This window comes from Entelurus aequoreus, linkage group LG02 (genome assembly GCF_033978785.1).
Source record: "Entelurus aequoreus isolate RoL-2023_Sb linkage group LG02, RoL_Eaeq_v1.1, whole genome shotgun sequence".
Classification (NCBI taxonomy): domain Eukaryota; kingdom Metazoa; phylum Chordata; class Actinopteri; order Syngnathiformes; family Syngnathidae; genus Entelurus; species Entelurus aequoreus.
Window position 1 is genome coordinate 28,744,225 of NC_084732.1, and position 15,893 is coordinate 28,760,117.

The 15,893-nt window shown below is 35.7% G+C and overlaps 1 protein-coding gene across 6 annotated transcripts in view; it reads left to right on the plus strand.

Moving 5' to 3' along the window:
* Positions 1–15,507, plus strand: part of myo5aa (myosin VAa) — a 105,808-nt gene extending 90,301 nt beyond the window's left edge. Inside the window, exons 29-42 of one of the 6 annotated variants that reach the window (XM_062024395.1) lie at positions 752–852; positions 939–995; positions 2,620–2,700; positions 2,888–3,086; positions 4,326–4,391; positions 6,415–6,508; positions 6,625–6,774; positions 6,839–6,993; positions 7,068–7,157; positions 8,401–8,551; positions 8,620–8,902; positions 10,148–10,322; positions 10,400–10,480; positions 11,694–15,507. In XM_062024395.1, the coding sequence (XP_061880379.1) occupies positions 752–852; positions 939–995; positions 2,620–2,700; positions 2,888–3,086; positions 4,326–4,391; positions 6,415–6,508; positions 6,625–6,774; positions 6,839–6,993; positions 7,068–7,157; positions 8,401–8,551; positions 8,620–8,902; positions 10,148–10,322; positions 10,400–10,480; positions 11,694–11,846 (1,836 nt within the window). In that variant the 3' untranslated portion in view covers positions 11,847–15,507. The remainder of the gene's footprint in view (positions 1–751; positions 853–938; positions 996–2,619; positions 2,701–2,887; positions 3,087–4,325; positions 4,392–6,414; positions 6,509–6,624; positions 6,775–6,838; positions 6,994–7,067; positions 7,158–8,400; positions 8,552–8,619; positions 8,903–10,147; positions 10,323–10,399; positions 10,481–11,693) is intronic. The other 5 variants (XM_062024416.1, XM_062024405.1, XM_062024425.1 and 2 more) reach the window with 5 other exon arrangements.
* Positions 15,508–15,893: the final 386 nt, after the last annotated feature.

Sequence of the window (15,893 nt, forward strand, 5' to 3'; positions counted from 1 at the left end):
GATAAGCTTCATAAAAATATCTTACTGTGTTGACTTTAACTTGCTATTGAATAGATTCAGTTCCATAATATATTGTCATCGGGATTGAGACATGAAATTGGATTGGATCTGAGGCCCAAAAATCAGATCCAGATCATAAATTAAAAATGTTGATCGGGAAAACACTAGTATTTGACAAACAAAAGATGACTTCAATAGCGGCTTATTTCGACAATTGCTATTTCTGGTGTATAATCATGATACAGTATATTTGTATGGTAATACTGTTTTTCATCATATGTAATTATAGCTTTTTTAGTATTAATATTGCCTTCCTACGCTCACATGGTTTTACTTCCTGTATATTTCAGGCTAAACACGTTTTACTTACATGTGTACATATGAGCAATATTTTTTTTGTCCTATGAAAGTATTATAACAGCATTGCATTTGATTTTAGGGGGACATACATTTTAGTTGATGACGTCTTTTATTTGTTTGGAAAAAATAATTGATAGATATTAAACTTATTGATTTCTGTATTTGTGACTTTTCCCCAAAAATATTGCATAATTTAATTATTAGATTTGTAGTAGCACTATACCTCTGTGAAATCATTACATTTGATTACCTTAATGCCCTAATAAGATGTCAAATAAACAATCGGGGAGAAATGACAGCAGTGTTAAGTCAGAGTCTTATATTATTCATAAATATTAATACTTTTCTAATTGTATTTGTTGACTTTAGTTTGATTTTTTTTCTCTTATAGGAGACTATGACTGATGTGGCAGTTCACGTTGAGGATGTTTCCAAACTGAAGGATGCTGATGAACTCAAGCAAGCCTACATCGGACTCAAAGACACCAACAGGTACCATGTTTGTTCTTGTTGTTTATCCTACCCCTTTTGGTTCATGATGGGGTTTTTTTTATGAATGCCGCCTTGTTCATGTGCAGATCTCGCAGGTTTGCGTGTAAGCGACTAGAAGTCAGAGGTCTCCTGAGTAGGTTCAGGTAACAACACCACAAGGGGGTGGTCTATGCATTGTGAAGGCGAGCAGGCATGGCCACAGGAGATCGTGACAGATACTCACCGATTCCTCACTGAGAAGGCGTTATTTTGCCTCTTTACTGCTTTGTCAGCATGTTCAAGAAGAGTTTAGTTCGTACTTACAAAGGTTATGTGGCTTCCAGATCAGTATGTGGTGTATTTACTGAACGTAATGTCACGTGTGGGGGGACATCCTAACCTTTTCCTTGTTTTCACCTTCATTTGAATGTGTTTTCTAATCTCATCTAATGAGATCCAATACAAGAGCTGTCACAAGTGAGCAAATTGCAATCAAAATTGTTGATAAAGCTCTTGTATTGAACTTCAGATGTACCTAATGTTGGTTTCAGCCACCATGCTTACTCACACAACACTACAGCCCCTGTATGTTTGTGCTACACATATTTTTACACAATGGCCCTGTGCAAAAATATTTTTTCTACTCTTGCTTGGTTACGTTGCTTTTTAATTTTTTTCTGATTGTTACCCTCTGTGTTCCCACTCCCAACATCCAATGCAAACAAACACACTGCATTTTGTTGATGCTCATGTTGATGAACACTACGATAAACAATACCACATTTGCTCAAATAGTTGGTTACATTCTAATTGACACCACTCCTCAAGTAAATATCATTAACATCTTCCAACTAGACAAATAAACACCTTACCCCAACTAAATGCCCATTAAGCTGGCATTTATTATGACATGACATGACATGCCACTGTGTGAATGGTCATAATTATTTTTATCTACTTCTATTAATACAATGCAATGACACTGGTAAATTATCACAAAATACCAGCAGTAATATTGTCATATAATGTATTTTTGGTAACAATATTTAATTCAAATTTAAACAAATATTTAATGTCATATATTTTTATTTTCAACATTTAATTTGAATTTAAATAAATATTTTGATAAATCTAAGGTAAGTATGATCTATGAAAAAACATAAATCAATAATTACATAAACAAAATAAATATTTAATGTCATATAATGTAATTTTGTTTACAATATTTAATTCAAGTTTTAATAAATATTCAATGTCATATAATGTATTTTATTTACAGGTTATATTTCAAATTTAGATAAATATTTAATTTCACAAATGTTAAAATAAATTACAAATGTATATTAATATATAAAGAGATAGATATATACATATGTATATATTAAAAAACAACTACACATTTTATTTTAAGAAAATAATTATTAGCAGGTAATATGTAATACTTTACAAAATAAATATTTATGCTAAAATATGGTCTGAAATGTTTTTTTATAGAAATAAAGTAAGTTTATATAAAGAAATGCCTGGTATTTTCTTTAGTAGTGTAATATGAACAAATACATTACTGTATTCATAGTCTTCCTGCATCACTTAATTAATCCACAGTTTAAGAGCTAGATGTATTTGTGGCTACATCCTAATTGTCTACCCACAAAAGTCAACAAGTCCCAAATCCAATATAATGCATAATACACACATGGAAACCACCTCCTCTAATCGCCATCCCTGCATGCTGTTCATTTGTTCATTGTGCTCCTCATGTTCCTTTTTGTGTTGTATGTTGGTCAGATCGACTGCCCCAGACGTCCAAAAGCTGAATGAGGACGGGGAGCTGTGGCTGGTTAATCAGGGCTTACAGGAGACCATCAGGTGTAAATGTGTGACTTTACAGCATCAATACTGAGTGCTTGATTGTATTTAGGGACCACATAGGCATCTCTTATGTATCATATCTTCCTCCACGTTCAGGGCATAATATCTCTCTTAAAACTTGGAGGCTAATTTATATCTTCTTTTTTCCCTGGTGTGATCTTCCATCTTCCCTCACCTGCTCCAGGCTGCTGGAGCACCAGTTGCAGACTCAGCGCAGAAGTTACGACAGCGAGGTGGAGTCCCTGCGAGGTGAGCTGCAGAACGTTAAGGAGGAGAACAACCGCCAGCAGCAACTTCTGGCTCAGAACCTCCAGCTGCCCCCGGAGGCTCGCATCGAAGCCAGTCTGCAGCACGAAATCACCCGACTCACCAATGAGAATCTGGTACGCTTTTTAGGAGATTACATTACTTTCGGAACAATGCAACTTTCTTAGATACAATACACACAATACAACTTCAATTTATAGCTATTGTTGCACATACAACATCCTTACCAGAGTAAAAGTAATCATTTGCTCATACAGTTAACTACAATATAGTGTCCCTCAATTACAGTATGCTATACAATGCAGATAAACCATAGCCTCTAATTAACAATAATCATTTAGTAGCTACATGCAAAAAAATTTAATACGCTATGAGAAGTTCAATTAAATATATGTAATTTATGCACTCTAATTTTCAAACTCTATAAAGCCTTAATTTATTTATTGTGTTTTTGACTTTTCAATTTTTGTGTTGTTTTAATTTAAGTTGGCCTCTATTTTACTCTAATTTAATATTCAGGAAGCTTAATTGAATATGTGTTATTTATGCACTGAAATATTCACAAAGCCCTTATGTATTCTTTTATTTTGTTTCTCTCTATTTATTTTATTTTAAGTTGACTTCTAGTTTACTTCTCAGGAAAAGTAATTGTTATTCTTTTTTAACTCATTAAGGTGTGTGCATATATATATTGCACAACAAAATATGTTACCTTTTGCAACACACCAAACATTTTATGCAATCCAATTTTTTCTGAAATATTCATGCAAAAAACTAATGTTCTAAACAAAAATATCAAGCATATTTTTTTACCCTTTGTTCATATAATGTCACAGGTTTAAATGAGTAAAATAATTCAAGTTAAAATCATTTTTGTACAAATTGATAACTGACATTTTTAGTCCAAAGGCCTTCAAAGGGTTGAAATAAATAAAAATAAAAAAACAAACATGTTTGCTATTTTTGTTTAGGGCTTTAGTTGATAAGAAGATTTGAGCAAAAAAGTAAAAAAAAATATGAATCCAAAATGTTTTAATGCCTGTTGAAAAACAAGTGTCCTACACTTGTGAAAGAATTGGACTTTAAACATTTTTAAATTCAACATGAAAAAAACCCTCTTTAGAAAAATTATCTATAAAGGAGTCACACAACAAAAAATATGGCCAAAATTTTACCAAATCATAAAAAAGGCAACCTTTTTTGCCTTGAAGGTTAAGTAATAAATACTTGATTCAGTTATTCATACACTGTAACACCATTTTCATTGTGACCCCTAAATGATTTTCTATAGCCACAATAGTCAGCAGACTTGCGTCATACACACACTGACTTTTGTGGATGGTATCACCTGACAGGAGCTGGTAGCAGGCGACCCCACAGCATCCCGAGAGGCGCGAGTCCTCATTTTACGCCGGATGGTTGTATGTAAAGTTTGTGTTAGTGTGCGTGCGTGCGTGCGTGCGTGCACCCTGCATGTCGGTTTCCACTAACAGGTTGTTGTTTATACAAGCTGAGCATCTCTTAACACTTTTCTAGCAAAGTGACACTAACTTACAGCGGAGCAGCTCCCTACCTTTTTCTTCTCTTTTAACAGCAAGTCTTCTTTTCTCCATGCAGCTCTTATGAGAGAAAACCACCTTCTGCTTTTGCTTGTTTGTTTTCAGTGATTATTCTTCCTCAAGATGTATTGCTTAAAATAATTTCCTTGAATATACTGGAGGAATATTTTGATAACAAGTAATGAACCTCAGTTACAGGCTGGATTTGAAAATGTTTTTTTCCATGGAAAATAATGGTGAATGGCAATAATCTGTCAAACTGTCCCAATCGAAACCTTTATTAACTGTACTTGTATGTTTTAAGTAACATTTTAACATACCCAATCACCATACAAATAGAACAATAAGTTAACATTTAGTTAAGGTGTAATGTTTAGTCACCGTTACAGTATGTCAGCTTATTTCAGAGCCCAAAAAAAGACAAAACAAAAAACTACAAAGACGTGCGGGTACGCTTTAAATGAGACAAGTTGAAGTCTTGCATATAGTGACATCTTTTATGACATTGCGCATGAAGGATAAATCCATCTTTTGAAATAGGTTTTGCCAAAAAAGCCAAACAAAAAGCAAAATCTCACGCTGTCTTTTTTTTGAGAGGGGGAAACCGCTGGGACGTTAGAGGTTTCACTGTACAATTTCTTTTCCCGAAAACAGGCAATTTTTTGCACGGAAAACTCATCTATTTTCACTACGGGATAGGTAATACGTGATGATGATCTGTGTAAAATATACAGCATTAATTCTGCAACATTTTTTACATATTTATGTCTTAATGCTTCATTGATAATGAAAGGAGTATCGGATCATATCAGCTTGCATCTAAAATCTCCAATACAAACAGTCTTGCAGTTTACTTGTGCAAAGCTGGGCAGCCAGTTAACATCTAAATGTCATCCAATAAGCATAAAAGTTTGATGTTTTCTTGTATTTCAGCCAAGTCATTTCTAAAAGGAAACATGGTAGACTATATATACTACTAGGACCTGACAGCTAAACACACAATAGCACACAAGATAGATATATGTAACAAGTGTCCTTAATTCAACAATATTGCAGTCTAAGACAGCACATTTGTCAATATTAACAACTGTCAAAAATGTTTAGTTGCGTAATATTTACAGATACAAAATCTCCAAGGCAGACGTTTATTAGAAAGTATCCAGTAACTTTATTGTCATAAGTTGAGCCTAACGTTGCATAAGTCTATTCCAAACGGTTATTAAAAACTTTTTTTTTTGTTTCTCATACCAAGACACTGGTTTAAATGTAGCTTAAAGATGTAGATAATGGGTTTCACTATGTAAAGCGCTTTTACTCACTCGAGAAAAAAAATTATATAAATATAAGTCACTTCATTTCATACAACAAAATAATACAAATATGTATGCTTTTTGGTGATATTCTCTTGTATAAATATCGTTATCGGCCAATATTCAAGGCTTCAATATCGGTATCGTACCGGAAGTGGAAACGTTGAATCTGGACACCGCTGGTTGATACGTCCCACTTTGTTTGGCGGTGCATGAACGCACCAGGCAAAATGCTAAAGTGAAACTTGTATATAACGTTTCCTGATGCTGCCAGTGTTCTAGATCATTTATCAGTTGAGTACAAAAGTGTAACATACTTAAGGTATAAACTTGAATTGTCTTGCGACTGAACACTGATAGGACAGTTTGGATGGAGTAAGTGAACCGAGTGTCAAAAATAGACATTTTAATGTGTGTCACGATAACGCGCAGAGTTTTGCCATTTGCTTGGATCTATGTACAAAAAAGAGCCTTGTTGAAAATGCTATTTGTGGCCACTGGAGGGCAGTGTTGGACAGCTGTATTAAATGAAAGCCTGTCATTTGTCCTCTTCTTTCTTGTCATCACCGTCTTAGGACCTCATGGAACAGCTGGAGAAGCAAGACCGAAACATACGCAAGCTGAAGAAGCAGTTAAAGGTTTACTCCAAGAGGATTGGAGAGATGGGAGGTAGGAACCTTAGTCATCAGTCTTACTGTGTCTTAAGACCTGTCACTGATGCTTATTGTGTGTATGTGTGTGTGTGCGTGTGCGTGCGTGTGCGTGTGTGTGTGTGTGTGTTCCAGCGGGTCAAGCTGAGGGTCAGACATCCCCGGGACAGATGGTGGACGAGCCCATCCACCCTGTTAACATTCCGCGCAGAGAAAAAGACTTCCAAGGAATGCTGGAGTACAAGAAGGAGGATGAGCTCAAACTGGTCAAGAACTTGATCATTGGTAGGGACGGCATGTCCTTCCTGGTCATATGACGCCACTAATGTTTCATGTGTGTTGTCTGCAGAGCTGAAGCCTCGCGGTGTGGCCGTCAACCTGATCCCCGGTCTGCCCGCCTACATCCTCTTCATGTGTCTGAGGCATGCCGACTACGTCAACGATGACCAGAAGGTCCGCACGCTCCTCACGTCCACCATCAACAGTATCAAGAAGATCCTAAAGGTTTGTACACATGATGACTTTTAGACGGAGTGTACACACTGTCTTTTCAAAATGTCTGATTTTGTCCCTGTCAGAAACGAGGAGACGACTTTGAGACGGTGTCCTTCTGGCTGGCCAACACCTGTCGCTTCCTACACTGTCTGAAGCAGTACAGTGGAGAGGAGGTAAACACTGATGCGTGTACATCATATATCTGTGTTTCAAGCAGCATTTCTGTGTGGAAGAAGCGGTTAAGTTACCAATAGTTATCCATCCATCCATTTTCTACCGCTTATTCCCTTCGGGGTAGCGGGGGGCGCTGGAGCCTATAGTTAATCATTTAGAATTAGATGCTCATTGAGCTGCTCTTTATTGACAAGTAAGCACAAAGAATGTTAATCAATTCAACAAAAGAAGATGGAAAAACCTCAACTCCAAACCAATCACAGCTTCACAATAATTTGCAATTGAAAAGACTTACAAATGCAATACTAAAAAAAGGTAAAACTAAAATGTATAATAATCATTAATAAAATGACAGTATCAATAACAATAATAATAGTACAATAACTCTGAATAAAATGCATTAAAATACAATAAACAAAATTAATAACAATAACAAAAACAATATTTATCATTATGAAGGTCCTGAGTTCAATCCCGGGCTCTGGATCTTTCTGTGTGGAGTTTGCATGTTCTCCCAGTGACTGCGTGGGTTCCCTCTGGGTTCTCCGGCTGCCTCCCACCTCCAAAAACATGCACTTGGGGATAAGTTGATTGGCAACACTAAATTGGCCCTAGTGTGTGAATGTGAGTGTGAATGTTGTCTTCTATCTGTGTTGGCCCTGCGATGAGGTGGCGACTTGTCCAGGGTGTACCCCGCCTTTCGCCCGACTGTAGCTGAGATAGGCTCCAGCGACCCCGAAAGGGACAAGCGGTAGAAAATGGATGGATGGATGGATTATTATCACTTATCAGTTCCATCACCATCACAGCCATTAAAAATAAAAACAATACCAACAGTCAGTGGCTTACATTTGCATTGCACCACATAAGCTTGACAAATAGCCACTATTCACCACAAAGAAGAAAAAGTAATTTTTTAAAGTTCATTTAATAGTTGAAACAACTTTTAAAAGTTGTCATCTTTTTTTCTTTGACCGGTTACAACAAGACAGTACAACTAACAGAAGCGCTGTGTGCATGTGTAGCCGATGCTAGCTTAGTATACTATAGCTCAACCTAACCCCCAAGATGCCTTAAAGGAGAACTGCCCTTTTTTGGAACTTTGCTTCTCATTTACAAGCCCTATGTATGACAAGAACACATATGTTTTTCTCTTTTTTTATGCATTCAAATTTTTAATATACGGCAAGTACAAGGTGGCTAAAAATAAAGCTAATTGTATGTTTGTATGTGTGCTTTCAGCCTTTTATGACGCACAACACTTCGAGGCAGAACGAGCACTGTCTGTCCAACTTTGACCTGACTGAGTACAGACAGGTGATCAGTGACCTCGCCATCCAGATCTACCAGCAGCTCATCAAATGCATGGAGAACATCCTCCAGCCCATGATAGGTATGTTCATAAAACACCTAACTCTTTAAGCATGTGCCTGTGACATCATCACATGCCGCGTATGTCAGTGTCAGCAATGCTGGAGCACGAGACCATTCAGGGCGTGTCGGGGGTGAAGCCGACCGGCCTTCGCAAGAGGACGTCCAGCATCGCCGACGAGGGCACCTACACGCTGGACTCCATTTTGCGGCAGCTCAACGCCTTCCACTCCACCATGTGTCAACACGGCACCGACCCCGAGCTCATCAAGCAGGTGGTCAAGCAGCAGTTTTACATCATCGGTGCCGTCACCCTCAACAACCTGCTGCTGCGCAAGGACATGTGCTCCTGGAGCAAAGGAATGCAGATCAGGTAAAATAGCTATTGTGTTCATGCTGAGAGACAATCATTCATATTAATGACAAAATATTGCCTATTATTATGAAAGAAGCATTTGTCTAATTGGTATTTGCTGTCAAGCAATTATTGTGTGAATGGTGAGAGACAGTCACACAAATGGTAAAATAATTTTTTTGGCCATTTTTTTGTCAAAAGTGTGTTGTTTTTATGCCGAAAGACGAGCATTTATTTACACTGATATTATTTTACCAAAAAAACAACAACATATATTTCTATTAATCATTTTGTGAATTATGAGAGATGAGCATTCACACTGCTATTTTTTTAATTTATTTTTGTGTTAATATTTTGTGAATGTCAAATTAATAAAACATTTTGGAGAAATGTATTGTTAATGCTGAGAGATGAGCGTTCACACTAATGCTGTTTTACTTTTTTTAAACATATTTTTCCAATTATTGTGTGAATGCTGAGACATGAACATTCAAACTAACGCTATTTTTTGTTAAAAATGTATTGCTAATGATGAGAGAAAAGTGTTCACACTAATGCTATTTAGCCTTTTAAACAATTGTAATTATTGTGTGAATGGTGAGAGACAAGCATTAATGCTATTTTGCATTTTTTTAAATACATTTTTGTAAATATTTTGTAAATGCTGTGAGGTAAACGTTCAAATGTCTTTTTTTTGAGAAAAAATGTATTGCTAATAATGAGAGACAAGCTATTTTACACCTTCTAATAATTATTGTGTGAATGCAAAGACATGAACATTCAAATGAATGCTGTTTTTCGCTAAAAATGTTTTGCTAATGAAGCGACACAAGTATTCACACTAAAGTTATTTAGCATTTTATAAAAACATGTTTCTGTAATTATTGTTTGAATGCTAAAAAACTAGCATTCACACTAAGTGAAGTGAATTATATTTATATAGTGCTTTTCTCTAGTGACTCAAAGCGCTTTACATAGTGAAACTACTGTTTTGCTGAGAGACAAGTATTCATACTAATACTTTTTTACTTTTTTTATTTAAAAAATAAATGTTTAAAAACCGTGTGAATGCTGACACATGAACATTAAAATAAATGCTATTTTTTTTGTGAAAACTGCAATAGTATGTCATCCAAATATATATTACTTCTCATGGTATACAGTACATGGAGACAAGAAAATGTGGACATTCTATATTTTATCTAGAGTTCCCAATCACTCCTTGTTGTGTTCACCACTGCTTTTCTGCATGTTGTGTTGCAGGTACAACGTAAGCCAACTGGAGGAGTGGCTTCGTGACAAAGGTCTGATGGTCTGTGGGGCCAAGGAGACCCTGGAGCCTCTCATCCAGGCGGCTCAGCTGCTGCAGGTCAAGAAGAAGACGGACGAGGACGCTGAAGCCATCTGCTCAATGTGCTTGGCTCTCACCACTGCACAGGTACGCAACCACAACTACTTTCGAGCTGCATTCCATCAGGTTTTACTTGACTCAACTGTTTGTGTTTCCTCTCCTAGATTGTGAAGGTCTTGAACCTCTACACTCCAGTCAACGAGTTTGAGGAGAGGGTGTCTGTCGCTTTCATCCGAACCATACAGGTTTGCTATTCGTTTAACAATTTAATGTGACATTTGGTTTAAAATGCTCTCTATTATACATTTGAGTAGTTATTTACTTGGTGGACATAAATTATGTCGATTACTGCTCAGCTGATAATTTTTTTAGTGGCGGTTTTCCTTGATCTTAACCTTAGGAAAAAGTTCACCTGTAACCGGCACAAAACGTCATTTTGTCATACCTCAAATTAAAGGTCTCAATGAGGGCGTTACAGATCTGTGATTATTTTATTTTAGAATATATTACAAAGAACCATTGACATCTTGAAAAGTCACCAATTTCACTATTTAACTCTAAACTGCAAAAAGTGACTTGATATTCACTATATAGTTGCTATAGCTTCTGAACCTTTGACATCTTGAAAAGTCACCAATTTCACTATTTAACTCTAAACTGCAAAAAGTGACTTGATATTCACTATATAGTTGCTATAGCTTCTGAACCTTTGACAGAGAAAATGCAGTGGTCAAAGGTTAAAGTCACTCAAATTATGAACATTTTCAGCAGTTTTCACAATAGCTTAACGTAAAAAATCTAATCTAATTCCAACAAACCACATTGGGTTGAAAGTTCTTGATGGGAACTTTCCTGATCTGTAATTATTATGTTATTTTTGAATTGTTACATAATAATGAAATAACCAAAAATTAGATTTTTTTTTTCTTCTAACAGGTCACCAACATCCACTGCTCATAAAAACACAAAAATATAGTTGCAACAAACCACATCTAGTCGTAAACTTAAAATTAAAGGCATTAGGGATCAGTCATTATTATGTCAATACACTATATTGTGATGATGCAATAACCAAAAGACCATTTCCGCTGCTTATTTATAACTCACATTATTAAGTGATTAACTCAGGCCAAAGTGACTCAATGTTCACCAAATGTTCTCTCTGACCTCTCTGTCAAGTTAAAGGTTTTGATGAGAGCTTTCCTGATTTCTCATTATTTTCTCAACCCACTCTGTTATAATGATGAAATAATCAAACAAATTGTGCGTAATTATTAAAAGTCACCAATTTCTACTGCCTGTAAAACCACAAAAATGTATTGGCAACAAACCATCTCAAGTCATACCTGAAATGAAAGGCCCTGACGAGAGCTTTCCGGAGCTGTCATCATTTCGTCATAATAGTAAAAAAAAACTAGTTTTTATGATCTAACGTTTGTCTTCCTTTCTTCTTTTCAGACACGCTTACGTGATCGTTGTGTGAGTCCCCAGTTGTTGATGGACACCAAGATGATCTACCCCATCACTTTCCCTTTTAGTCCTTCGTCCCTCGCCCTGGAGACCATCCAGATCCCCGGCTCGCTCAACTTGGGCTTCCTCACCCGCGTCTAGGCAGATGGTCTCACACACACACACGCACACACACAAACACATTGTAAACCACGCCATGGTTGAAATTGTCAAAAGGGGGGTTTCATAACGCGCATGTTCCATGTGCTCACCTTGTTTTATTCATGTAATGATACGACACTGAAGCTGCAGTGTGTACATACAGAACAGAACCACCCCCTGCTCATATCACGCCACAGAAGCCAAACGCGCGCTTCTTCTTTTACGCTCTCCATCAATTCCGAGTCGAGGCAAGACGACAACTCATCGTCTGTGCCGTGTTATTTATGCACATATAGATGATATACAAATATATATATATAAATAGGAACGATACGTGTATTTATTGAGTTGTCTTTTCCCTGCGCTGCGCTTTGACATGCATTGGTAGTCTGGTCGAGTAGTTTTAGCACATGTCAGTTCATCAAGTGTAGCACAGGTTGTCACTTCAGAGGACATATTAAGCGCTTATTATTTATTGAGGTTTATTTTCTTATCACACGTAGGAGGTTGGGTTTTCTTTCAGTGCCTCAAACTCCTATAGCTCATCTCTTTGCCTTTATGACCAAAAAACAGCTTAAGAAGTTTTTGTTGCTGATATCGCTAGAAGTGTTTGTCAGGAAATCGTGGATAAATGTAGACTTACGGGAGCGACTGCATCGCTCCGCTTTAAAAAGGCAGGAATGAACCCGCCCGGTACGACTCTTTCTTTGTATTTTGCCACCATTGACCTGCTGCCTTGTTGTGTTTGCTTTGTTTACCATCAGTGTTAAATTCCCTCAACTTGAACTTTATTGAGCCTGAAAACCTTTGAGCCGTTGGTATTGTGCTGAAAAGCCATATATGGTAGTGACCATGTTTTTGGTACCCTTCACCAGTTTTACCTAGAATAGCACTTAGACCCAAGCGCAGACTTACACCGAGGCCCAACCATGCTAAAGATGGCAAGTGGACTATAACGACAAAAATACACTCTTGTCTCAAAGTATAATTTTTGCTCAATCCTGCTAACAAACAAACAGTAAATAAAAACACTTCTTATGCTTTTGCACTTGCAGGAGGTAATAACACACTTGAAACATACTTGTAGACAAGTATGACGCAAAATACGATGTTGCTTAACTGCAAGGTTTTACTCCATTTAAGGAATGTCAGCAGTCACATTTGTACAAAAAAGTCTTAGACCCAGCAAATGTCAAATGACAGGAAGAAGTCATACAATTATGAGGAGAAAAAGGAAGAATTAAGTTGTTAATGTGAGTGATAATGTTAGAAGAATTCAACTAGCAAGTCAAACATGCAATTGCGGGGGTTAAAGTTGTACGGTTATACAAAATTAAACGAAAACTACAATAACAAAGTTGTAATATTACTTTTAAATATTGGTAACGGCACACAATGTTTTTATAATATTACGAATACTAACACAAATACACTGAATACAAGAATCTAGTTTAAAAAATACAAACGTTAAATCACACACATTGTGAGCAAAAAGTAGTAAATCGACACAGAATACGAGTATCAAAAATAAGCATTCATCTTATGAGGGAAAAGTCGCAATATTGCAGGAAAAAAGCCGTAATTTTACGAGAATAAAGTCGTATTGCGTGACCAGAGCACTTCTTTACTTTTGTCATAGTTCAAAAATGTTTTGTCATAAAATTTGAATATTTTTTTAAAGTAGTGTATCATTAACTATGAATAAATAGAGCATAATTTCTTCACTTCTCCCATAATTCCAAAAGGTTTTTGTCATGAAATTACACATTTTTTATTAAAAAATTAAACTTTTTATTTCGTATATTAAAATTAATTGTCCTAAATTTAAGCCTTTATTTTCATAATTTGACAGAATTCTCGCAAACATTTGTAATTTTTTCTTTGTTAAATGACTTTTTTCCTTGTAAAATGGCAACTCATGTAAATTACAAGTTTTTGGCCAGAAAATTACTTTCTCCCTCATGAAATAAAAACTCTTTCTCACAAACACAATAACTTAACTCTCCTAAATTTAAGAATTTATTCTCATCATTTTCACAATACAATGACAAGTACTCACAGAAAATGTTGTCCTTTTTTTTTCTATTCTAATACTTTTTTCTTATAAAATGGCAACTTTAGTCACGTAAAATTAAAATAATGTTCTCGTAAAACTGAAACTTTTTTTCATTAAAAAAAGCTCCTTGTTTTAATTATATTATTATTAAATAATTTTAAACCCCAAGACTTTAGTCTCATGATATAATGTTGTTGACCTAAACATATTATTTATCTTGTAAAATGGCAATTTTAGACATAAAATTACACATTATTTTCCATTTAAATAACTATTCTTCTCCTAAAAATGAGCTTTTTTTTGTCACAAATCTTTGCCACAAATATTGCCACTTTTTCTTGTAAAATGGCAATTTTGCCAAGAAAAAAACACCTTTTCCTACAAAAAATCTTTGTCACAGGTATCACAATTTAATTCTCCAAATATTAAGACTTAATCTCCTACTTTTCATATTATAATAACAGTATTTACAAAAAGTAGTCCTTTTTCCTCATAAAATAATTACTTTTTTTTCCAAAACGATTATCTTTTTTGTAAAATAACAATTTTAGTCACGTAAAATCAAAATGTGCCACAAAGTTATTCATTTTTTTTCCATATCATTCCAACATTTTTTGTGTAATTTTCATATTTTTAGGGGAAAATTACAGATGTGTGGTCCAAAAATATCTGATAATAATACAGCGTATAAGATGTTTACATTTGTAAATTGTTTTGCCATTAAAAGACTGATTGTTCACAGAACATTACAACTTTTTTTCTCCTAAAATGAAGAAGTCCTTTTCATTTTAGGGCTTTTTTCTTGTAAAATTGCAACATTTTGGGGACTTTATTCTCCTAATTGTCTTTGTTCCCATAAGAGTATGACTTTATTCTTGTATTTAGTTTATTTTCAGTTTCTAAGTGTTTGCGACAAAAAGCAGAAACACTGATTGCCGACGAGAAAAATGTGAGTTATTTTTTGGATGGTTGGCGAGTAGTGGGGCTTGAATAGCGAGAGAAACAAACAAAGGAGTTCACCTCATGAATGTTTTTAGTGAACAAAGCCTTACATGTGACATTGTCTGCATTGTGGCGTTGTTGTTGTTTCTTTATTACGTGTAAAAATGAAGAGTTAATTGTCATCACGTTTATTTTGGACCAAGTGTGTTTGTGTCGTCACAGATGGTTTGCGCACGTTCACATGCACTTTTTTTATTAGCAGAGAAGAGGAAAACGTAAATAAAAAGGGTCTGGTAATACAGGCCGGCCTCCTTTCAGTGGAGGAAGAAGACTTCCATTGTCAAACAGAGGTGATTAGCCCCGACCCCTCCTCTACCATTTAGCGTCAGTGTTCCGTTCTTGAAAAGACCTGTCCGCTGACGAGGTGGTGAAGACACCAGCTGCTGTGATTGAGGACATGCCGCCATGTCCGAGCGAGAACTCTCTGAAACCCCTCCTTACCTCCCTGACGTGTACTTTTGACAAACTTGGACTGTTTGTAGTATCTGGTAGCTGTGCTTTAGTGGACGTGTTCACCGTATAATAAGACACTTGGAATAAATTGTCAAATCTGTAAAAGTAAAAAAAAAAAAATTAAATAATAAAATAATTCAAGCACTGTCATATTGCCTGGGACTATTTTTTGTTTTGTATTGTATTATTACCTTTTCAAACACAAGCTTTAAGTTTGTTCCATTTTCATGTTCCCTCCTAAAAGAATGGAAATAGTCTGTTCCAGGTTCAAGCTGTGGTCAACATTTGAGCATATTATTCATACATGTTTGTGTAGTGCCTGTAATGCATTGATTTTAAAAGCTATCCAAGTTAGCTCAGGTCATAAGTGAGCTAAGTATGTATATTTTGTTGGTGTTTGATAATTTTTCGATTTTTCCAGGATTTTCCAAAACCACAAAATATATATACTAGGGCTGTGAATCTTTGGGTGTCCCACGATATCGATTCTTGGGGTCACGATTCGATTCAAAATCGATTTTTTTTTTTCAATTCAA